This window comes from Crocodylus porosus, unplaced genomic scaffold, assembly GCF_001723895.1.
Source record: "Crocodylus porosus isolate Cpor-Errol unplaced genomic scaffold, CroPor_comp1, whole genome shotgun sequence".
In the NCBI taxonomy this organism is placed as follows: domain Eukaryota; kingdom Metazoa; phylum Chordata; order Crocodylia; family Crocodylidae; genus Crocodylus; species Crocodylus porosus.
Genome location: NW_017728906.1, coordinates 39,414,500 through 39,439,372, shown reverse-complemented (window position 1 = coordinate 39,439,372; position 24,873 = coordinate 39,414,500). Strand labels below are relative to the sequence as shown.

The 24,873-nt window shown below is 42.3% G+C and overlaps 1 protein-coding gene across 4 annotated transcripts in view; it reads left to right on the top strand.

The window, feature by feature from the left end:
- Positions 1-19,044, top strand: part of ERG (ERG, ETS transcription factor) — a 243,195-nt gene extending 224,151 nt beyond the window's left edge. For all 4 annotated transcript variants that reach the window (XM_019528939.1, XM_019528942.1, XM_019528938.1 and 1 more), the window contains 4 exons: positions 10,200-10,268; positions 12,080-12,136; positions 13,983-14,030; positions 16,706-19,044. In XM_019528939.1, the coding sequence (XP_019384484.1) occupies positions 10,200-10,268; positions 12,080-12,136; positions 13,983-14,030; positions 16,706-17,226 (695 nt within the window). In that variant the 3' untranslated portion in view covers positions 17,227-19,044. The remainder of the gene's footprint in view (positions 1-10,199; positions 10,269-12,079; positions 12,137-13,982; positions 14,031-16,705) is intronic.
- Positions 19,045-24,873: the final 5,829 nt, after the last annotated feature.

The window sequence follows — 24,873 nt, the reverse complement described above, 5'->3', positions numbered from 1 at the left end:
CTGGGGGGCAGGGAGGGCAGAGGGAGGAATTAACTCCCTCCTTGCCTGGCTACAAGCCACAGAGGTGCAGCCGGGCTAGCAAACCTCAGGTGTGGTCCAAGGTGATGGAGGAGGGAACTAAACCCCCTTTCTGGCCCTTTGCCTCAGAGGCCATAGCAGGCTAACTCTGGCCATACCCCACCCCGTTCCTACTAGAGAACTAGGGGTTGTGGTGGAGCAGAGAGTCCCGCCCAGCCCAGAGAGCATGCTGGGATACTGGGGGACTGATTTAACTGAAACTAGCAAGGGGTCTGGGACAGACATTGCATAAACCTGGTTTGACCCAAATCAGTTAAGTCTGATACTACATTCAACCAGGTTTATCTCAAACCAGTTTCAGCCATTTTCAGACTGGTTTATGAGCACTGAACGTTTGTTCTGTTACAGGTTTAAACCAGTTTCTGACCACTTAAACTGTTTTATGTACAATGTCTGTCCTAGCCTATGTGTTGTCTTTGAGGCAGTGCAGTGTAGTGGTTAGAGCTCTGCACTGGCACTAAAGATAACCATTAATCAATTAGTTCCTTGTCGTTGCAGCGTAGGACATAGACAGTGCCCTCACCTCCTTTGCTTTTACCTACAGCATGCTCCGTGGCCTACGAGGTACTTTCCTGTCTTGTGTTCTACACAAGCAATGCTTCCACACATCTACACATGAAACACTATTTGACTAGAGCAGAATAACTTTCACTACCATAAAATAGCACTGTTGGGGACAGTACTATCCTAGAGTGGCAAAAATAACTGTTTAAATACTAGGGCTGCTCAAAACAGCACCATTTCATCTTGACTTCCGTTTCACCATTTTGAAAGGACAGTGTTTCGTTTCATCTTTTCATTTTGTTTTGAAGCACTGCTCCATTTAGTTTAATTGAAACTGTTTTGCTGTTTCAATGTTTTGTCCATAGGTTTTAATGTGGAACCATAAAAATGCCTGTAACTTTGCAATTTTTGCCTGATTTGGATGAAAATTGCAAGGGTAGTTAGCCCCTCCTGAAGGAATGAAGCCTGCCAAGCTGCAAGGAGATAGGTGCAGGGGGGTTTGTGCAACTGCACCTCAAACAGTTAAAACCAAAACTCACATCACCTGCTGACAGAGGCAGCTTGCTGTCATCCTGTGAGCAGATCTTGCTTTCAGCCCATGCCCGGTGCTGGGAAAACTGCGGCTGCTGTTGGCTCCAGGCAGCAGTGGCAACCTCCTGCCACCCTGCATGCAGTTCTGAGGGGCCCATGCCCTTTGGGAGGCCTGCACTCAATGGCAGTGCTGGGAGGGCAGGTGTGGGGGGGGTTACAGTGAATTTTGGGGTGACAGCAGCCCCCTTCCATCATTGCGGCCTGCCTCAAGCACTGGGGAGAGCATGGTGCCATCCTTGCTGCAGCCCTGGGAGCGGTGGATGCTGCCTGCCTGCAGCCACTGGGCTGCACCGTGCAAGGGAGTTCAAGGCACAATGCAGCCTAGTAGCTGCAGTCCGGCAGCATCCACCACTCCCGGGGCTGCAGCAGGGGTGGCACTGGGATCTTCTTGGCTCTTGATGGCAGCACTGGGAGGGCAGGTTGAGCTCCATGGGGCTGGTGGAGCCGCTCAGAGCACAGACCTGGCTCTCTCCACCTCCTGCTGCTGGGCTGCATTCCAAGTGGCTCTGCCAGCCCTACGGAGCTGAGCCTGGTGGTAGGAGGCAGGGGAGAGCCACTGGCTAGAGCTGTACTCGGAGCCAGGGCTGCGCTCTGAGCGGCTCCACTACTAGCTCTCTGCCGCCTTCCACCACCAGGCTCAGCTCCATGGGGCTGCGGAGCCTCCAGCTGCTGGTTTGTGCTCACGAGGGCTGCACTCAGAGCCAGATCTGTGCTCCAAGCAGCTCTGCCATCCCCTTGGAGCTCAGCCCTGTGGCGGGAAGTGGTGGAAGAGCCAGTGGTGGAGCCACTCAGAGTGCAGCCCTGGTGAGCACAGCCCAGTGGCAGGAGCCTCCACAACCCCATGGTGCTGAACCTGGAGGTGGCAAGAGAGCCACTGGCCAGGGCTATGCTCTGAGTGGCTCCACCACTGGCTATCCCACCACTGGACTGAGCTCCATGGGGCTGGTGGAGCCACTTAGAGTGCAGCCCTGGCTCTCCCCCACCTACCGCCACCAGGCTGCACTCCGAGCAGCTTCCCAGCCCCACGGAGCTGAGCCTTGCAGCAGGAGGCAGCAGGAGGTTGGGGAGAGCCACTGGCCAGGGCTGCACTTGAAGCAAGGGCTGTGCTCCAAGTGGCTCTGCCAGTGGCTCTCCTGCCACCTGGCTGAGCTTCATAGGGAGGACACCAGCACAGCTCCCCAGTCTGCAGGTCTCTTGTTGCAGCTGGCACCAGTGGCCCCCTGAAAAGAGCTGGGGGAAGCGATCAGAGAGCTGGGGAATCCAACTGGGAACTGTGCCCAGTTTGATTCCCCAGCTCTCTGATCACTTCCCCAGAAAAACCAGCTTTGAAACTCAAAATGTTTCGAGTGCCTTCATTTCATTTCAAGGCCTTTTATTTCATTTTGATTTTTCTGTTTCAAGCTTGAAACACATTGAAACAGCTTCAGAACACCCGCTGAAATTTTGCACAGCCCTACTAAATACATGTGCATGAATGCCTCATGCCTCCTGAGGCCAGGGGGGCACAGCAACTGCCTGCAGGTGGCAATAGCGGCAGTGGGGACCACCCTCCAGCGGCCAGGCTGACGTTGGCAGCAAGGGTAGGCCAAGAGGGGACCACCAACAGGCAGTTGTAGCTGTGGCGGGGGGGGAGGTGAGCGGCAACCAGTCTCAGGGGTGCACATGCACCCCCTATGCATCACTAATGTACATATGTAAATGCTGACCTGGGCAATCAACCCAGGCAGCAGGGGCCAAACCCCTGCCTGCCACCTAGCCACGGCTCTGCAGACTGGGGCATTCTTGTGGCCCAGCCAGCCCCTCCACCACCTGACACTTCCTCCTGGAGCTGACTCCCCAGACTCCCTGCCAGCTCAGTTGATATCATTTATTTAGACTTTTGAAAGATATTTGGCACAACATCTCACAAGGCCTGGGTTCAGACAATAAGATAGGATTAAGAAATGGGAATCTTTCTTCATGAAAAAAAGTTAATGGCAGGTTACCCCAAGGTTTTTTTACTAGACCTGGTGGCGACTAAATCCAATTTCAATTTTATGCCCCTAAATGGCATTTATGTAGCCATGGCATAAAGGTGAAATATGGTTTAGCCGATGATGTTTAACATATTTATGAGTTATTTGGAAACAGGAATCTGACAGCCAAATTTGGTGATGACACAAAATTATTTAGATTAGTCAAATACAAAGATGAATGTGAGGAACACCAGAAGAAGCTAACCAACATGGAAGAATGACCAAGATGATGACAAATTAAAATGAAAGTTGACAAATGTAAAATACTGCATAGTGAAGAGAAAAAAAATTAATTATTCATATACTTTCCTGGATTAACCCTGTTAATTCAGAAGAAATGACCTTTGTATAGACATAAGTATATCTGAATTTTTAGTAATGATCAAATGCAATTATATAATCCTTGGAATAATAAATGTAAGAACTATGAAATACAATTCTAATACACACAATATCTGCCTCCTAAAATATTTACATAATTATTGTAAAAAAAAAAACAGCTGTAAAGTTAAATTGAGAATACAAAGCATTAGCAAAATAAGAAATTAAATCTAATTCAACCAGTAGAGAAAAGATGTGCTTTCAGGGAAGATTTGAAATGAGAAGGGAAGCTTATCAAACAGCACAATAAAAGAAGGACAAGCTGCTTGGGAGAAATGATTTTTGTATTAAGAATAATGAGATTTTAAGAATGACCTGAAGGTAAATCCTCCTATTAGAACCTTGCACCTGCTAATGGATGCACAAGAGCAGACTCATTATTCATATTTTTTAAACGTATGTTATAATAACACCTAGGACTTCTCATCAAGTTTCAGGGTACTATATCAGTTACCATGCAGATATATAACAAAGAATGCAGTTCTTTCCCCAGAGAGGTTATGGTCTACGTGAAAAGTCCCACTGTCAGGAAATCCATTTTGAGAGTCCTGAATTGAGTGCATTTCTGTGTCAATAGGAATGACATAATTTTATTCTGTGTACGTGAGGTGGCAAGAGAAAATAACTTAGAGATTATTTTAAGAGTATGCTTTCATTGGAGGTAAGCAAATATTGGACTTTCCTAAATTGGGACAAAAAGTTGAAAAATTACTCTTTTTCATAAAAGAAATTAAATTTTAAAAAAGCGTTCATAAACATGGAACATTTCATTTCAGCATTTATTAAAAGTAATAAAGCATTCTGAAACTCACTATTTGAAATTAACAAATTTCAGCATGCTGGCCTAATACAAAATATTTTGTTTCAAGTCAGTTCAACACTAAATTGGGTCTCTGTATAGTATCACATTGTCTTATAGGAGTTGTCATTTGGATGCTACATACCTCCATTCCCCCAAAGGGACAAAACTCTCTGCATAGCTGCACCTTCCTAGATGTATCCTTTGTTATGCGACTACCGAGATACATGACATAGCTTAGTCAGAGAAGAGACCATGTTTCATCATGAGAGTCATAGTTCTGGAATTCTGGCCCAGAGAAGGGGACAGAGCATCTAATAGCTCTCACGAGAAACAGCAGCATCATTAGGAAGTACAATTAAATTTTTAACTGACATGAAATAAAACATTTTCAATTAATAATATTTTAGGTTCAGTACACTGAAACATATTAACCTGTATCCAGCTGACTCAAAACATTACATTTTGTTTTGTTTTTTCCAACAGAAAATAGAAAAATCTCAGAAAACTGAAATTTTTCCCACAGAACTTTTTGATTTTGCAAAAACTTCTTTTTCTGTCAAAATCTATTTCAGTAGAAAAATCCTGAGAACTGTAGTTTTCAGAGAAGGCCCAAATCTTACATAGATAGACTAGCATCTATAGTAGAATTTAACAGAGGACAGTCACCTGATTCTGAGTAAAAGGAAAAAGAGACATAGAGGGTGCTAATATTTTAAAAAATCAGCCAAATACTAGGAGGCAATTCCAGAAAAGGCAATAAAACATTGCCATTGTTAAAGCAATACAATGGAAAATAGGAAGTGAGTGAGGCTCCGGATGAATTAGAACAACTAAGGCATATTTCTCCAGCTATCATTACAATAAAACACCAGAAGTTTTTTGCACATTAAAAGTGAAGCAATGGTTTCTGTGGTAGCTCAGGAAGGCCTAATATGGTGTTGCCTGAATGTCTCATCAAACAGAAAAGTTCTCATCAAAGATATGCTCTAGATAAGAACCTATTGTACCATTTTCTCATGAATCAAAACAGACCTGCTTATCTGCAATGGCAATATGTTTATCAAAACACAAATCATTGTCTAAATAAACTCCAAGATCCTGAACTAAGAATAAAGTATTAATTTAGAGGCTATTTCAAGCAGGACTAAGAACTGGATCTTTCTTTTAAAAGAGGGTGTAGTCACAAAACTGTAGGGGGATGGGCCTTGATTCAGAAGGAAAAGAGCTTTCTCACAGAACTAAATTTATACTTCTTAATGCATTTCAGGTCTGTGATATTTTACAAAAATAAGTCCTTATAATTACAAGTATCACTAATACACAGATCCACAAAGTCCAGGCAGCTAGCATCAGAATACAGATCTACAAGGACTTTCAATGTGAGAAAGTTGTTAAACCCTAAATAAAACCCAACTGAAAAGGGAAGAGGTCAAATAGGATGGTCACAGGTACAAATCTGAATACTGTTATATTTTCCCTTTGGCCCTAGGTCTTTGGGGCAAGGGCTTTAAAGACATGGGACCTACCACATTTATACCTGACACTACACTTATCCAGTCTTTGCTTGTATATCATGTGCTGCTCCTCCAACACAGATTTTGGTGCTAGAGATAGACATTACACATAAATGGGTTTAAGTGGTCAGAAACTGGTTTAAACCTGTAACAGAATAGATGTTCAGTGCACATAAACCAGTTTGAAAATGGCTGAAACTGGTTTGAGATAAACCTGATTGAATGTAATATCAGACATAATTGATCGGGTCCAAACTAGTTTATGCAATGTCTGTCCCAGACCCCTTGCTGGTTTAAGTTAAATCAGAGTCCCACAGTATCCCAGCATGCTCTCTGGGCTGGGCAGGCCTCTTTGCTCTACAGCAGGGCTGGCCCCTTCCCTCTGCTCCCTGGCTGGAGCTCAGCACAGACTTGCAGGCACAGCAGGGTTTGCTGGCCTCGCCGTGCTGGCCCTCACCACTCACTGCTTAAGCAGAGATCTCCTCCTCATCTCTGCCACAGCAGGGAATGTAGCCAGCATGTGGTATGCTAGCTAATACTGAGAGGTGTCTGTGTGTGTCTCTCTCCAATTTCACAGGCAGACAGAACAGTGACCACCTAGGGCTTTTGGAGCTAATCAAGAGGTCAACTGGTAAGCTGTTTAAGAAGTTTGAAGTAATGTGGAGAAAGGCTATTTTTTGGCTAATTGGGTGATAAAGACTGTTATCAGCCCGTCCCTCGCTCTTCCAGCTGGCTTGCTCGCCTGTCAGTTTGCTGCAGACAGTATGACAAAGCAGGGAGGGAAAAGCTCTGTATCATCAACAGCTGCATGCACTGCACACACTCCCTTGCCTCAGAGTGCTAACCTGGGGCTGGCAACACTTCCGCCCCTTGAACAGCCAGCTGGGGCCTCCCAGCCAGCTGGGAATAGCCTGGGACCGTGCAGGCAGACATCCTGAATGAGAGAGTCCTGCCAGAGCCTGGCAGCACCCCACTCAGCTCAGCTCCCTGCAGAATAGAAGGGAGGGCTGCTGTAGCACCCCCTGCACCCAGCTTCTAGCCTGACCCACTGCAGGCATGTGCCTGAATTTCCTCAGTCCAGAGAGAATGTCTGTCCAGTTTCAAACCAGTTCAGCCTAGCCAGATTAAACTAACCTGCAATGATTGAATCAATTCAGGCTTTTTGAATGTCTGTCCCTAGCCTTGGTGTTATGCAGGCACAAAGGTGGGAAGATACTGGTCACAACCATTAGGTGGGAATACCACCAGCCTGGGAAGTTTCTTATCAATCAGGTGACACACTTCCACCTCCTCTCCTGCCCCCCAGGGGTACACTGGGCCTGGAGGTGGGGAGGAGAGGAGGAAAGAGGCATAGCAAAACAAGGAGGATCAGGCAAGGGTGTGGATGGGCCATGATGTACTCTGAAATTCTCTGCTAGTATGGGATCCATTGAGGACTACAGCCACACAGCACTGGTTCAGAGCAGCCCCTCAGCTATTCTGAACTTTATACATGGAAGTGAGCAGAGGATCAGGGTTACATGAACGGTTTGATGACCACCCACTTCTTTCTTCTGTTGTGTTGAGTAGACTCTGGACACAGCAGGAAATATGACTCTTTGTCTCTTCATTTTCTTTTATGACAGTGAGGTCTTCAGAGCAGGCCCTATCTCTAACTATACTCTCTAAATGTACAGAGGACCATTGGATCCCAACCTGATACTAACTTCTGGGTGCTACTGTAATTCAGCTGGTAAACAGTAATAATAGTAAAGTCTACTGTTGTTCAGCTCAAGAATTAATCCCTGTACTTATCACTATTTTCAATATGTTTTTAAAAGAAAACAACCAGAGGTGAAACTGTAAAAATCATGGATAAAAAAGCATTTTGGGTTAAAATGTAATGCAATTGAAAACTGCATCTCTCAGCAAAAGCAAAGTTGTTAAAGTGTAGGATTCCAGCCGCCCCAAGTGCTGGTAGTGCCAGTCAATCCCTCAAGCCAAACAGACTAAATAAATTAAAGTCAATTGGGTTGTGAGTTACACATTACACTTTGTTTCCATTCCACTTTGTCTCATAGTGTATGAAAATGGGCAGAGGTACATAGAGCCATACATAGAGTCCAATCCTCTTTGGGACTTGTTCATGACGTTCTACCTGATTTTGTTTTAACGGTTGTCAGGCAACTTTTCTAAATGGAAGCAAAGATCGTATTAAGAATCTACCATCCAAAGGATCTATCTTAATACTGCACTGATTTGGCAATAAGCAATATATTTAATTCTCTTTCTTGAATTCTCAAAGCAGGACAAAAAGTTATGCATTGACTTGGTAGAAATAGTAGCTAACATGCCAAAGTCAATTATGGAAATGCACAAGAAAGCAAAAACCTTTTTTGAAAGTGAAATTAACCCCTGCATATTTCCTATACTGTATAGTTTAAAGAATTTAGTTAGGACAGATGTAAAGAAAATTCCTGAATAGATGAAAAGTGAAAGCAAATGAGACAAGGAACAGATACATAAGTTCCTTGTCTCAGAAAGCTTGAAATAATTTAAACAGTATAACAAGAAAAAAAGCTAGCACAAGAGGGAGAATACAGAGCAAATGACAAGGAAAGCAGTTGGAAAGCCTCTGAAGAGATTTCCTTAGAGTTACTGTTGGGCATTAAGGGTTGTAGGCAGGTAATATATCACATCATGTTAACTTCTCAAGTTTTGGGTTTCCTTCAGTAACTGTGAAATTGCCACCCCCATACTGACAATGGGAAATGCTGAAGTGTAAGCCCGCAGCTAATTATGAAACAAAAAGAGGTATTTTATGTGAATGATTATGAAGGCTGAATATGAAATTGGTAAGTGCACAAGAGGTGGAAGATTGTGCCAAGTGTGAGGAAAGAGCTATGCACAGGAGAGTGTAAGTAATGGCTGATATATGCGAATAAAGTTAACAGAGTGAAGGGCTCACAAAACGGGAAACAGGAACAGCTGTATGTGTATGAAAGAGGTACACAGTAAGTAGCACAATCCAACTAGCTGTTAACGAGAGAGGAAATGGTTCCAAATTTAGTGTTGTTAGTAAGATTGATAAACAATAAATGGTTTCTTTAATCAGAAAAATTGTGGAATATTAACAAGAAATAAAGAGTTGGTTTTGCTGGGGAGTCGGGGAGGTAAGTCTTAGTAGTTGCTTAGTGCAATATTATAAAAAAATACAGAACCATGCTGTCCCAAATATCCCTACTAGGTGCAACCTACAAGAATGAGGAAACACTTAAGCTTTCCATATTACAAGCAGCAACCAGAAAGCCTGGATTTATCTCAGAAAGGGACAGCAACATACTAGCAAGTTACAAAACAGTAAAGAGGCTAACCAATAACACAGCAGGTGGTGAGTGAGGGGACACACATAGACTGACTTTTTGTGGGTGCTGGAACAGAGGCAGTGATGCTTAAAACTTCAACAGCTATGCCTTCCAACAGAACAAAGTAAGCAGAAGTGGCCAAAAAACCAGCTTAGAGCAAAGTCCTGAGGCTCTAGAGTAAGGAAGAGGGAATTTGTGGGAGAGGTAGGCTGCAGCCATGCTACCAAATTTCAAACTTTATAGGGTGTGGCTTTCAGTGTCACCCTTGAGCCTCCCTGATTGCAGTTTCCCAGCCTAGTCCTGCTACTCTGCACCAGCCAGAGACCTAACTAAGCCTGGACCAGTTCCTGCTTCCGTTCCAGTGCCCACAGGTCAAGTACATCTCTGCTGTCCATGGCACTGAATATACTAGTTGCACCTCTGGAGACCACAGTCCCTCTTTTAAAACAATGAATGGCAGAAGAGGCCTCCATCTCACCCTTACATCATAGGCACCTAGTGGATCTGACACTTAATCTTCCCTCTAACCTCCGTGGAAGCTTGACATCTTTCCACTGAACATGGCTGCAACACAAATTGTCCACATGTCCACCATGCCCTTTTCCTTATAACTGAGTGGAAGAGTAAGGGTTAAAGACAGGAGCAGAGTTGTGGAGAATTTTGCAGGTAAGGATTAGGAGTCTAAAGAGTAGGTGGAAGGTGACAAGATACCAAACAATATATATAGTACAGTAGTGGGCAAATGAGATGATACTTTTTTTTTTCACTGCCAAGATTGAATACACGTTGGGGAGTGATGTCAGTCATGTTGTTAGGGAGGCCAGGGGGCAGCTGTCAGTGTAAGAAAAGAGTAAAAGTACAAGGATTTGGTTTATAGGAATCCTTATTTCAGTAATATCATTGCATGCAGTGTTTTAGAACATGTTACACTATACCATACATACCTGAGACAGTGTATTTTCCTCTACAGATTTGCCTTATGATCAAGCCAGAAGATCAGCGTGGACAACTCACAGTCATCCTGCTCCTCAGTCTAAAGGTAACACATCTGCTTACTTTCCAACCTAGAGGCCTAGTTCATGGCAGGCAGAATTCCAGTGCAGTTTTAACTCAAACCAAAGCAGCAATGTCAAGTGTCAGAATGCTGCCGTTGTGTTTTTTAAACTATTATGACTCAGGTGTCTAGAATGGGTATCTGTGTATCAAGAGCTGATCTAAGAACTTGAACAAGGAATTGGGTGCATTACATTTAGGGTCAAAATTTCAAAATCAGAAGAGTTTGGAGAAATGTTAAAGTCTTAGTTATCTCTGTATTCAGTGTCTATTTACCAATAAAGTAAATGTAAGTGTGAGTGCTGTAGACTGTGAAGGAAGATAGGTCAAGATCCCTCCCATGTAGCTGAAATCTATTTAAATGATGGGGGTCTCCTAAACATTGTTCTTTAAAGCCTTTGGGCTCCATTTTCCCATCTATGGCCGCATGCAGAAAAGACTCAGTGTCCAAAGAAAGGAGTTCTGCCTCTATAAGGAAGGGCATTATTACACATTACCTCTCAGATGTGTTAAGGTCTCTTAAAAGTATCCACACATAAGGAAAAAGAGGTCTCTTTCTTTGTGAGTTTCACAAGAGGTTACTTAGAAGAATTTAATTTATCCTCTTCGTGTACATCAGTACTACTGACGGGAACCAATAGAAATATGCTTGAATGGAACTTGCCATTCACTGGAGATTATGTTGTTAGAATTCCTGATCTGTGATGCTGACAAGTCCAATAAGTAGTGCCTGGTTTAACCCACAAAATCACAGCCCCAGCTTGCTAATATCATGGCCTGATTATGGTGAGGACTGCCATTTTCATGCCCAGATCACAGTGTCCCCCCATTCCCCCAGTTGGCTGAAGTGGCAGGTTTAGGTCCAGGTTTAATTGCAGCAGCAGAGGCCTTCCTCCCAAGACCTCTGATAGCTGCCGAAAAGTAGAGAGCCCTGGCTTGAGGTGGGGGAGAGACTGTTTGTTTCACTGGGCAGGAAAACTGGGGCACAGGGAGTTGGGAGTGCCTGGGGGCTACTTTGGCAGACAGGCTTGGCACCAGGTAGGGGAAGAACTGTTTGCTCCTCTGCATGTGCCTTTTCTTCCTCCAACCTCCAGTGTTGCAGTTGTCACACCCAGAGGAGCAAACAGCACCTCCCCTACCCAGTGCCAGGGCCATCTGCCAAGGCAGCCCCCAGGCACCCCCAACCCCAGCACCCCAGTTTTCCTTCCCAGAGAAGCAAACAGCCCCTCCCCTCCCCATCCCCAGGCTCTCTCCTCCCCCTGTCCCTTTTGCAACCCCTTCCCCCCACCTTACCTGGGCTGCTGGACTTTTGCAGCTGGCTGGGGAATGCTTTCCCCAGTCTGTGGCAGCCATCTTGTTGCAACGAAATGCCATGACATAGCTGCTTGCTGGGGAGTTGCCCAGCAAGCGGCCATGTCATGGCATTTAGTTGCAAATTGCATTTTTTGTGAAAATCACCTAATTTCATGATTTTCTGGATTTAAATCAAGCCCTACCAATAAGCATGCATATATATGTATAGTAATAGCTATGTCCTTCCAATAGAGCTAAAATCTGTTCTCGCTGAAGCCAGAAGGACACTTGCCTTTATTTCACTATGTGATCACCTGCATACTCAGTTGAGCTCATCAATCCAAATTCCAGTGTTTTCATCACCAGATGCCGCACTGTTGGAAATCCAGCAAGTTATTGCTCCTTGTGCCAGTGGTAACTTTGGCCTTTTCAATGTAAGATAACTTTGGTGCGGGATTTTCAAACTGGAAAATTAAATAAATGTATCCATTTTTGTATTTTCAGCTACACAGCCATCATCATCATCAGTGTCCAAAACAGAAGACCAGCGTCCTCAGTTAGGTGTGTGTTATTTTAAGTTAGACCTGCGTGGCAGGAAATATATTAAATGTTACCAGAAAGGCAGTACAGTGTGCCAGCAGGTAGCCTACTGGGAATGCTTTTCAAAGTATGGAGTTTCCTCATGTAGCCTTGTCACTTCATATATTTGTCTATGTGTCCTGTCCGTACAGCTGACTCTCAAACTTCAGCTCTTGTGTTTACAAATCAAAGAGCCTAGAATACATGCTAACAATTTGCTGTAAAGTCAGACATGGTGAAACTGCATCATTGCCAACATACTGTCATATCCCCATCATGACCTGCTTTTCATACTGTTTAAAGGATCCTTATAACTGATTAAACAAATCATGCAATCAGAAAAGATGGAAGCTAAAGATGACAAAGGCTTCTGTACCCAGAGGATGCTGTGGGTAGATGGATTTGGATATTATGTTTTCTAGATGGACTTCAAGTTATTATTCTGGTTTATGTTATAGCTGAATAAGAATATGTGCATGGCTACATCTCATTAACTTGAGGTGTTTACATACAGTGTTTGGGAGGTATTTTATTACTGTTTGTCAAAATAGCATTTCCTAGTTGTAGCTAATTTGAGCTCCCGCATACTAGAGACCGTTGAGAAAGGTAGTGACCTTTAATGCAAGTCTTATAGATCACTTATTAGCTTTGTATGAACTGCACACAGTATTTTACAAATATAAAAAATGCTACCTGATTATCCCCTGAGCTGTCATCCATTTGAGAGTAGCTCCCAGGGGGATGAGGCTGTTGGGAAATGAGAAAACCTAGCAACAGTCACATGACCAGAGGGCTTAAAGCTGCATTAATGCCCTCGAGTTTGGGCTTTGGTATTTGTGGCTCTCTATTCCCTTTTCCTTCCTATTTCTTTTCCCAGGAAGGAGCCACTGAAATTCCATGGTACCTGGCTGCTTAACTCTCTCAGGCTCCTTTGAAAATCTTAAGAAATTACATAGAACATTCCTTGATGGACCAAGTTTTCAAAGAAAAATTAACTCAGCTTCATCTCTTGTGTTCAGCTACGTACTTGGTTCACAAGAATGGAAGATAGAGTGGATAATAGATTTAAGAGAAAGAGAGAGAGAAAGGGGACCTTTGAATATATTATATTGGATTCTTTAGGCCAAATGTCCAGCATCTAAATATGCTTGCACATGTGTGCACCTATTGATGGTTGCATTAACGAGCAGCAGAAAACCAGTGTCCCAGCACTGATTTTTTCATTTGCATGTCAGTGAATGTCTTCTATTCAAGGAAGCAGGAAAACTATCCAAAGGAGGGAAAAAGACATCATTTTCTTCAGTTTCCTTCTTCTCCCATCAAAAAGTACCTACCACTCCCAGAATGTAGGGACCACAATTACCTTCCTCTAATTCTTACTCCATGAGAGCCTCACGATTTCAGCTGTTGCCATCTTAGCTACTGAACCACCCCCCCTCAATTTATTATCACATTTGCTGCACATGGTACTTATGCCAATGAAGGGATCACCTGGGCAGTGGGTAAAGTAAGAAGAAAGCAGGGGGAAAATACAACCTCCCTTTTTTTTACAAAAAACAGATAGGTTTTTTTCCCCTCTTCTCCTTGATTTAGCTTAAGCAGTGCTTCCTCTAGCTCCATGGCTGGAGTCTCCCTAGTTCAGTTTGCTATAACCATTTGTCCAGGGCAGGGAAGTCATACGACAGATTGCAGGTCTCAGGTCCCTGGAGTGGCCTTTGCCTTTGGCTATGCATGTGTGTCGGCTATGTATGCAAATCTGTGTGGATGATACCCACATTTCTAATTGATTTTAGGTTGTTGCATCTTTTTTTTCTTCATTTTCGTGTAGATCCCTACCAGATTCTTGGACCAACCAGTAGCCGTCTTGCAAATCCAGGTGAGGATTCTTGATACCTTAAGATGACTTTTCTGATCTCACCACTGAAGAAACCTCACTACAAATTAAATGCCAGATTCAGCAGGGGAGGTGACCCTTCTTAGCTCCCATCAGAATAAACCAGCAAAGCTGTAGGAGCTGATGGAACCCAACAGATTACAGAATTGAGCTTTTAATCACATGAATAGTCTTACTAAAGTCAAAGAGAGCCAGTGCAAGGGCTTATTTAAGCCTTATTTAGAAGGTTGGTGTTATAGTGTCCCATTGATAAGACTGAAGTTCACCCAGTGAGATTCTCCCACTCAGAAAAAAGAGAAAGCTGCAGTTACAAGTAAGATCAGATTTTGATTAAATATGACATGCCCTTTCTAACATGTTATTGAGCACATTCTGAACTGTAGCTTATAATATTTAGAAAGGGATGCAAAACATCACTGTGGTGAGTAATTATTTTGATAGACTATTAAAATATTTTGATACACTGATCTCACTGTGGTTAATCTGATGCCATAGTAATCAGTCCAGTTAACTGTGTCCAGTACAACCAGAACCAGCGTAGTATAAATGAGATCAGTCTGGGCCAGAAGATTGACATTGCATATGTCATGGACTATTACCCCTTCCCTAACATCCAAATACTAGAAAGCTTCTTTCTTTCTGCTCCTTTCCCCCACTGTATTATTTCTGTCTATAAAATGTCTTACTTTTCATGGTTCTTAGGGTGATGTTGTTATGACTTGTTTAGGTTGGGAGCATTTCAATTGGTACCGAATACCAGCTTGTAATACCAGTTCGCAATGTCAGTTGCTATTTTCCCCTTTATTTAGCTTTTTTAGATAGTTATTGTATAGTTTAGTGTAATTTTTAAGACAACATTTTTTACATCTTGTAAGAAAGAAGTTAAATAAGAACTAGTGTCAGAAGGTTGTTTACAAATCAGATTGGAAGCTGGGTACCTAGCTCCTTCAAACCATTTGCAAATCCCAGCCTAGCACATTTGCATCAACTGTCTTTTTGCTAGACTCGTGCCTACAGCATTCTGGAAAGTGCTAATGTGACCTGCTCTGAATGGGGATACATTTCAACATTTGGGGAAAGTCAGGGGTATGGAATTTCTACAAACCATCATTCCTGCACTTTAACAAGTTTGTGTATTTATAAAATGATGGAATTACTCTCTCATTAAAAGGAAATTGACAGCAATGATTTATTTTCATAGGACTATATATTACATTTGGAAGGCAAGTGTTTATATTAGAACATATGTTGGATTGCTTATTCAAAAAAATTGTGTTTTGTCCAGTGCTGAACTGTTTATTGATTTCCAAACTCTAATCCTCTTGTTATGTTTTATGTATTAAAATTGCATGCCCTGCTCATACCATAGATTCTTTTGTTTGTTTGTTTATTTAATGCATGTTAATGGAACAGAAGAAATTCATTAAGAACAGTTTGGATAAATATAATTTAAAGGAATATAGGTTTCAGTTGCACTGAAGTATAAACTGCTAATAGATTTCAGATGTGACTTAAGATTGATATTGTAATGTACCCTTATAAACTTTCCAAAGAAAAGCTTATTTATTATACCTACATATCAGCTTTAAAAATGTAATTTCTCATCAGAGATGTACAGAAATGTATGGCTGACAAATTCTGCTGACATTATGCTTCATGAAACAGAGCACATTACAAGCAGTTGCACATTGCAGGGCACAGTTGCATGCAGTAATTTTCATAATTTCAGTGCTGCTTTATCAAAAATTGTTCCTCTTCTTACATGAATATAATTGGCAAGACCTATCTAACACAAGTGACAACTGCTTAGAAACCTCATATTTTATTTTATCCCATTGACGAATGCAACATTTCCAATAGGATCAACTCTTTCTCTTTAAGATTTAATTCGGGGGGGGGAAGGGAGGGGTGCTGCAGGTCAGGATGGGACATTGCTTTAAGTCTTAGCCTCAGCAATTATTTGCACTCTTGTTTGACTTAGGACAATTACATAGCATTTGGGGGGAAAAGTTCATTTTATGAACTTTTTCATTGTTCCCCCAAATGCTATGCAATATAGTCAGGGGCAATGCAACAGTATGCTAATAAGTTTTCATTCTGCATTTCCCTAAATACTGGAAATGGGTGATACAGTTTGGATTAGATCCAGCTTTCTCTAAACTTCTACATTTTGTGTAGATTTATTTCATGGTAGAGAATATTTAATTGCAAAATATGTTATGAGAATAAGACCAATATCATGTAATGAAAGTGAAGGCTGTTTCTCCTGAGCTTTGGGGATTAGTTTCCTAAATATGCATTGTATTATTTTGCCATCAGTTGTCCAAACTGCCTGACATTAGGTCATTACTGAATCTACATATAATGGCATTCTCCTTCCCAAATTAGGAAAAACAATATATTCCGTCATGGTCTCTGATATGCAAGGATTTTTCTTTTTCTTTTCCATTTTTTTTCTTTTCTTTCCTCTTTTTTTTTTTTTTTTTTTAGAAAAAGAAAAGAGGTGCCAGTTTGAGAATGAGAGGTAGAAAGGCTGAAACATTGGCTATTTGGCTATGCATTTGGATTTTGTAGGTCTGCATGACAATCTGGAAGAGTTGCCATCGTTATGTTATTAGACACTGATTCCACCTTTCTATTTTCTGTTCTGCTCACAGGGAGTGGACAAATCCAGCTGTGGCAGTTTCTACTGGAGCTCCTGTCAGATAGCTCTAATTCCAACTGCATCACCTGGGAGGGCACCAATGGTGAGTTCAAGATGACTGACCCTGATGAAGTAGCCCGGCGCTGGGGAGAGAGGAAAAGCAAGCCTAACATGAACTATGACAAGCTCAGTCGTGCACTCCGTTACTACTATGACAAAAATATTATGACTAAAGTCCATGGTAAGCGTTATGCCTACAAGTTTGACTTCCATGGAATTGCTCAGGCTCTCCAGCCACATCCCCCAGAATCATCTATGTACAAGTATCCATCAGACCTACCCTACATGAGCTCCTATCATGCACATCCCCAGAAGATGAACTTTGTAGCTCCCCATCCTCCAGCTTTACCTGTAACTTCCTCCAGCTTTTTTCCTGCCCCCAATCCATACTGGAATTCACCAACTGGAAGTATCTACCCTAATACTAGGCTTCCAGCTACGCATATGCCTTCTCACCTTGGCACCTATTACTAAATGGAAAAAAGAGAAAGAGACATGCATTTCTCCCGTTATGGAATATAGTCCCCAAAGAATTATAAAGAACTCTACTGGAGAACATGAATTAAAAGTGCCTAAAGAGACATGAAAAGTTTGACTGGGAAAAAAAGATGTCAAAAAGACTTTGTGTCGTAGGGATTGAAAGAAAGTTTTCAAGTATAAAGATGCTAAAATGTAATGTTATATGGGCATCAGGTATACGGACCAAAAACTGCAAGACTGTTGTAGGTAAAAACATGAAATGATATGGAGAACCTACAGGAGAAAGTGGTCTTAAAATGTTGATAAGCTTTTGTATAAAGTTTGATATCTTGCAAACTGGGACTATAGTACAGCAATATAAGGATAACTCTATAGTGACCTAACATACAGTATATGAATTCATTTAAAAATAACAAAAAAACCTACCTGTATTTAAAAGATAGAAACATATCAAAAAAAGACTGGTCTAGTATGGAGGCTGATTTGGAATATGATGGCATTCTTTCAATTAAAATCAAAATGCATTCCATTTATTGGGGAAGTATCAGCTATTTCAAACTGTGAAGACAAACCAAGCTTTAAGATACCTTGACAGTATTACAGGAACCCTGAGCCAAACATAGGAATTAAGAATGTGCTGAAGGGCAAGTGTATGGTTGTAGACCAAGGGCCTGCATATGATATAGGAAGTAGAAGGAAAGAGAAGGAAAAGGAAGTTGATGGGAATGGGAGAAAAAATGCTTCTTTCCTGGTAGATAGATACTCAAGAGATTGAAAACATGGTGTTGCTTGGTGGACTAAGAAGAATTACTTGTTTGGACAAGAAACATTCTGATCAATGTCATACCATTCCCAGTATTACAGTAGGAAAAGACTTGATTTAAAAAATAGTAAAAAAGGAAGAAGCAGTAGAATTCAGAAATCAGAATATGCATCTCTTTTTTAAAAGTTCAGAACTGGAATTGTTTGATATTTAAAGGTAACCTGTAGGACCTCATCAGTATTAAAGGAGTTTGTTTTCTAATGTTGTAAGAGACAAACCCAGACTGCCAAAATCAGAAATCACTTGAGTATTTTTGTTAGGCGGGCGCCAGTTTTTCTTTTTTGAGTCGCGAACGCTGTGCGTTTGTCAGAATGAAGTATACAAGTCAATGTTATTTTTTTTCCTTTTTATATAATAATTATATAACTTATGCATTTATACACTACGAGTTGATCTCGGCCAACCAAAGACACAAGAAGGGACAATCAAAAATATTGTGGCCTTGAATTTTAACTCTGTATGCTTAATGTTTACATTATGAACGTATTAGTACTTAGAATGCAGAATGTATGTAATAAAATAAGCTTGGCCTAGCATGGCAATCCAGATCCACACTGTAGTCTGCATTTGCATTTTTAGTGACTAAGATGTCTGTTAGATCATCTTCCTGCGTGTTAAGATACTTTACAATGTTTGGGTTTTAAGTATGCTTTTTTTATTGTGAATTTTGGAAAACACAAAAATGAGGGACAGGTAGCACTGGGTAGAGTTGGGCTTAATATGGACGAGTCCTGTTAATCTTGTCCCACACACTTACATTCTGCCCTGCTACTTCTGTCCTGAGCATTAAATTCTTTGATTAAGTGTGAAAATGAAACATAGAATTGGGGGGGATCCAAATTTTCCTTTTCAATGTATCAAATAATATGACAAATCATAGCCCAAATCATACTACTATGCTAAAAAGTTTGTTGAAACCCCATTCTCTTTTGCTATTAACATATACTGTACCATTTTTGATAAATAAAATGAATACTGAATAACTTCCATTATTCCGCCCTTCAAAACTGAGTGAACGATAGCTTCTTCACTTGTCATGAAAATCCCTCTCTAATGCTTATCCTGAGCAGAACATTCTCTTTGTTTCCCAAATACAGACTGTTCCTGCACTATATGCTAGCCCCAGGCCCATTTATTTAATGGCGTAACTTCATTTTTTTTCATCAGCTGAGTAGCTGGCCTAGAGATTTAAATTTGACATTTATGAGTAGCTGTTCACAGCAGGCACTGTTTACTGTGGAAAATCCAATCAATCCAGACTTCAGATTATGTCCCCTTTTTGGTTCTTCATCTGCCCTTCTTACTTATAATGGGCAAGGTAGATTTTAATGCAAGCCTTGAATAGCCATGATGTATTTTGTTAAGCAGCAAATACTTAGCTAACAGACTTGAATGTTATGGGTGTTTTGCAATAGGCTATAAATGTAGGATTGTATTACTAATATTTAAGGCTTTGGGTATAAATCAGATGGCAAGTAATGGCATCATCAGTCATACAATAGTCACTTGGAATAGAACCATTGTGAAGAAAATGGTTTGAAAAATAAAAGATAATTGAAAGGTTACAAAAACTAGGCGATTGGGAAAGGTTAGTCATTTGCTGTTTTAGAAAGTCAAGCCAGTTACAACTATAATCTGAATATGAGAATAATAGTTTACTTTTCTATGGGAACACGTTTCTACAAATGTCTGTTAATTGCATCATGTTCACACTACAGAAAATAAAATACAAGGTAAGTTTATTATTGAACCACCTTTAATTAAACATCTTAAAAATCCAAATGAAACAGAAGTCTTTATTTAGATCGGCTTGAGTGTATCTGATGGCCATGCCAAAGTACTTCAGACAATCACCGTGCTGCCCACAGAGTTCCTAACTCTCTCTCGGCTTCTGTCACTTGCAAGAGGAACAACATGTTCCAACATCAAATACTTTCATCTTGATTCCTACAGAAGTTAGTCATGTTGGACCTGAAACTGATGTTGGCACTACCTCCTAGAGACTGAGCGAATGATCCTGACACATGCATTTCCAACAGATATTGTCAAGCATAACTGATGAGAGAGAGATTGCTGCAATGTAGATCTGTGCCATCCAGTGTAAGACTATGCCCCTCCCCCTTAGCTATTGGCAGAAGAAATGTTGCCAGAAAGAAAGGACTGTGGCCCACACATGCAGTGGATGCCCAGGTGCCGTGTAGGTTCTATCTTATTTTACAGCTGAAGCTTGTCCTAGCACAGACTAAGCTAACAATCAGGGAAGTGCACAGAAGAACTATCTTATCACCTCCCCTTGGCTTGCATTATGTGTGTTTCAGCTGGAGCCCAAGATCTAGCTTGGAGATGGATACTGTTTGCTTCATTTTGTGCAAATGTAATTGTTAGTAATATGGGGTAAGATCCAGCAAGGCAAATCGTGCACCTCCATCTTAGACTTCAGGATATGTAAAAAGCAGACTTCTGTCCACAGGATCATGAACCTAAGAAATGGGCTTAGGCATCTTGACTCCCTAAGTAGTCAATGTGGAAAGACTGTGCCAAAGGGTAGCCCAAAAAAGCTCACATGGAAACTACCCAGATGTAGCTAATTTGAAATACTGGGCCCAGGGGTCCGTTTGAATTCCTGCCTCTTCAAAGCTTAGGCACTCGAGTCAGGACTTCACACGTCTCTGTGCACCCAAGGTCCAGAAGCCTGAATCCTCTTCTAAGGGCAGGCACCTAACTCAAAAGGGTTTGCTCTTTTTAAAATGCCAGAGGAAGACCAGGAGATGGAGGTGATGGTGGGCAATGATGCTATGCCTACTAGAGGTTTAGGTGGAGCATAGATGCAGCTCTGCCTCATATGTGGGTTGCAGTGGAGTTTAGGCTTAGGTTGAGGCCTGGTTGCTCAAACCAGGAAACTTCTGCAGATGCATAGAAACTTTTGTTTAGGCACCCAGAGTAGGAGTAAGCAAACTTTTGCATTGCAGGCGGGTCACCCTTTGCAACTTGGCTCCCACTATGAGTTGCAAGTCTCCATCCCTGGAATGGTCAGCTTCCTGCACTCAACCTCACAGCTGATTCATATCCCTTCTGCAGTGAAGGTAAGTGGAGGCACAGTGAAGTAGCAGGGGAGCTCTGTGAAGGGGATGGGCAGCACTGCACAGCTTCCTGCTGACACCCTGGGTACGGGCAGAAGTGCAGCTCCCTGCTGTAGCTGAGAACATTTTTCAGGAAGCGTTCTGAGTTACAATGATCCCCCGGACGAAACAGAAATTCACTGTTGGTTCCAGTGGGGAGAGGAATCTAGCTGCTGGCTGGGAGTCTGCAGCCTATTTCCCCTAGCAACAGCCCCTCCTCTCTCCCAGCCTGTCCCTGTTTCTGAATGGGAACGGGAAAGGGAGCAGAGGAAGCTCATTCTGTGGGTCCCCCAGCTGGTGCTGAAGGGTGGGGTGGCTGAATTGGAGCCCCCCACCTCAGCAGGGCTCCAATACACCCTCCCCATCCTCCAGTGGGGGCTGAACCCATCCCCCCCCACTGCCCCAACTGAACTCCCTCCGCTTCCTTTCCCCCCTACCATTCTGAAAACAGTGACAGGCTGGCAGGCAGTGCAGACAGAAGTTATGGAAGAAGCTCTGTTTTGAAACGTCTTCATCTGACCCCTTATACAATGAGGGATCAGATTTTCACCCAACTGGCCATTTTTGAAGCCGTCTGTAGCTGTGCACTTGTGTTTGGTCATGGCCATAAATGGTTTTCTGTGACCAGATTGGGCAAAAAGTGCCACTTCTGTCTGCAGCCCCTGTGCTGTATGGGGCCTTTGCAGGCAAGGTGTAATCTGAAGGTCATACATTCCCAACCAATGACCTACGAAATTTTCAAATTTCCAAAATGTAGGCACTGAGAAAATTCAGGGACCTTCTGGATTAATTTTTTTGACTCAGGCATCTAAATTCCTCCTACATCCTGTTTTAGTACTTTATGTGACTGCGAATTTCCCTAAGAGTACTGGGGGTGTAATGCAGACATAGGAGAAGAGTCCCAGGAAAGGATCTATCTTTAATTCTCTGAAGCTGAATTAGGACACAAAATAGATTGCTCCAACTGCTACCTTTTAAGAGCCCCCTTGGCTACTTTTATATTGCCTTGCTTATCCAAACTAGTGAACTTCATGGATTCTCCAGCTTCCTTTGGGCTCAAATCCTGGCCTCCATGTTTAGTATCCTCTGCATACTCAGCTGGTGATTTCAGCTAAAAGTGCTTAACTTTCCTCTTTCCCATGCTCTGTTTTGTACACCCTCCAACCATGCAGATAAAATTCGATTACATTTAGACTTAAAGTTGCATGCACTTTAAGCAGAGACAAAGGAACCCAATTAAACTCTAAGTAGCCCTCTGAATATATTTTCACACCTCTTTTCGCTGCTAAAGTAGGGGTTAATTTAGGAAGAAGAGGAGTGATAATCTTCCTCTTTCTCCATTATCAGTTTAGGAATTGTGAAATGAGCCACTGCTCACAGTAGATTATGTAGATTTTCAAAATATGATTGTGTATTGTTTGTAGGGCTCCACTGCGATCCTTATGCTGGGATTCCCTTCAACAAACTCAGATTCCCCCTTCCCTTTCCTGTGAGTTCTGCTAGGAATTTCAGTTTCCCTCAGGGGGAGCCCAGATGCCCTTGGTCTCAGCTTAGCTTTTTGTAAGGTTACAGAAGACTAAACAGTGCTCTCTTCCAAATGCCAGGTACTTGTGGCACCATCCTTATTGGTTGCTTACAGTAGACTGCAACTCCATGAATTTCCCTCTCCTTTCTTACTGCCTCACAGGAGGATTAAAACAGTTTAAAATGCTGACCTTTATCATGACTGGGCCTCTGAGTTAACACCTCTCTGGGATGAATGAGGCAGATCACGCCGTTCAGAGCTACTGTTTCCTACTATTCTTGTTCACTATTCTGACGAGTATATTTGCTAGTATTAACTTTGTTCCCATCTCATTTCAGCAGGCCTCACCGTGAGGACTTCCATATGAAGCCCCTCAAGAAACTATCCCAAAAGTTAATAAAGCTCCCAGACAAAGAGATTCCCTCCCCCCGCCCCATATATTTACCCTACATTTCCCTTTTTGTAATTTCAGTCCTTTATTTCTAATTATGCTGCGGTGCATTACACTAAATAATTCTTATCCTGCCTTAGTGTTTACATTTTTTATATATTACCAAGTTCCCCTTAGCTGGCATGTAGCCAAGCTTAGAAATATTTAGCTTTGCAAACCAATCCCTGTAGCTCCCTCACAATTGCTAATGATGGTTTTACTGGCTCTGCACTTGATCAATCCTGACATCTCTGTCTAACCCATTGCTATCTGCTAGTTCTTTTCCTGCCACCTCCTCCTCTGGCGGTTTCCTGCTCCGATCCTGAAGCAGCCATGCCCAGAGCTTCTTCTGGCCTCAGTTGGAGTCCCTTGTGAGCAGATGAAGAGTTGAACCCTGTGCAACCTTATCCATCCTCATCACTGAATGCTCCTCCATGCCATTCTTCTAGTTTGGAACAATGTCCTCTTTGCTCATGTTGTAGCCCCACAAAACACAAAACACACCTTTCCAAATGATGACTTCAGGGGCTCTCTCATGACCTCCCTCATGACTGCAGCTCATGTTACTTAGCCTTATATTGTTCATTTCCAACCTGTTTTTGTCTGTTTCCTAGCCAGACTGTAAGCTGCTTGGGGCAGAAACTGTGTAGACTTACTGGTTGTAAAGCACAAAGCAGCATGTGTGGCTGCTTAAATGAGAGATAATGACAATGAGAAATACATTTTCTTATGCATTTCTGAGATGATTCACAATTAATTTTGTTTTGTTTGTCTCTGAAAATTTCAGTGCTGCACTAAACGGGGTGAAGCTAGAGGATCATAACAGATCTTTCTGGCCTACAGATCTATGAAGCTCTGAAAAATGTGATAGTCAGACCATACACCATGGCTGTGGTTTCAGCCATGCATTCTGGTTTTCCAGGTTCATAATTTGCACCCTCATTTTTACACCTGTAGCTATTTCAGAAAGACACCTAACTGCCAGGAGTGATCAGGAATAACGGTCACAAGCTGGCGGAGGGTAGATTTAGGCTGGATATCAGGAGGCGCTACTTCACGGTCAGGGCGGCTAGGGTCTGGAACTGACTTCCAGGAGAAGTGGTGCAGGCTCCTACCCTGGGGGGTTTTAAGAGAAGGCTAGATGAACACCTTGCTGGGGTCATTTGACCCCAGTACTCTTTCCTGCCATGGCAGGGGTCGGACTAGATGATCTACTCAGGTCCCTTCCGACCCTAGAAACTATGAAACTATGAAACCTGTCTGTGCTAGAATACCAGGTAATTAGTCAGCTAACTACTAATTCAGTCCAGAATTACTTAGGGGTGCAAACCCAGGCAACAATATTTTGCAGTTATAAGCTTACATCCACAAAAGTAAAAACCAAATTGAAGCCCAACCCAGATTATTATATAGCCTGGTGATCAGGACATTCCTACAATCAGATATGTGGGTTTGAATCTGTTCAGGCTATGGGCCTACAACTGAGAGCTTTCACTTCCTCAAACATCAGTCCAACCATCAAAGGTGAACACTGCAGCTGGTAAGTTAGGGATCACACTCAAAAGGAGAAAGCATTTTGGATCTCACAGGAGTAGAGAAACCTAAGCTCTGGAGAGGAGCAGGAATTTAGTCATAACCCTTTGCTCAGCATTTCCTATTGGCTGCCTACAGGTGCCTTCAGGCCTCACCCTATGGAGATACCTAACCTTCCCCCATTCTTTTTGGGACTATCCTAGGTGCCTAA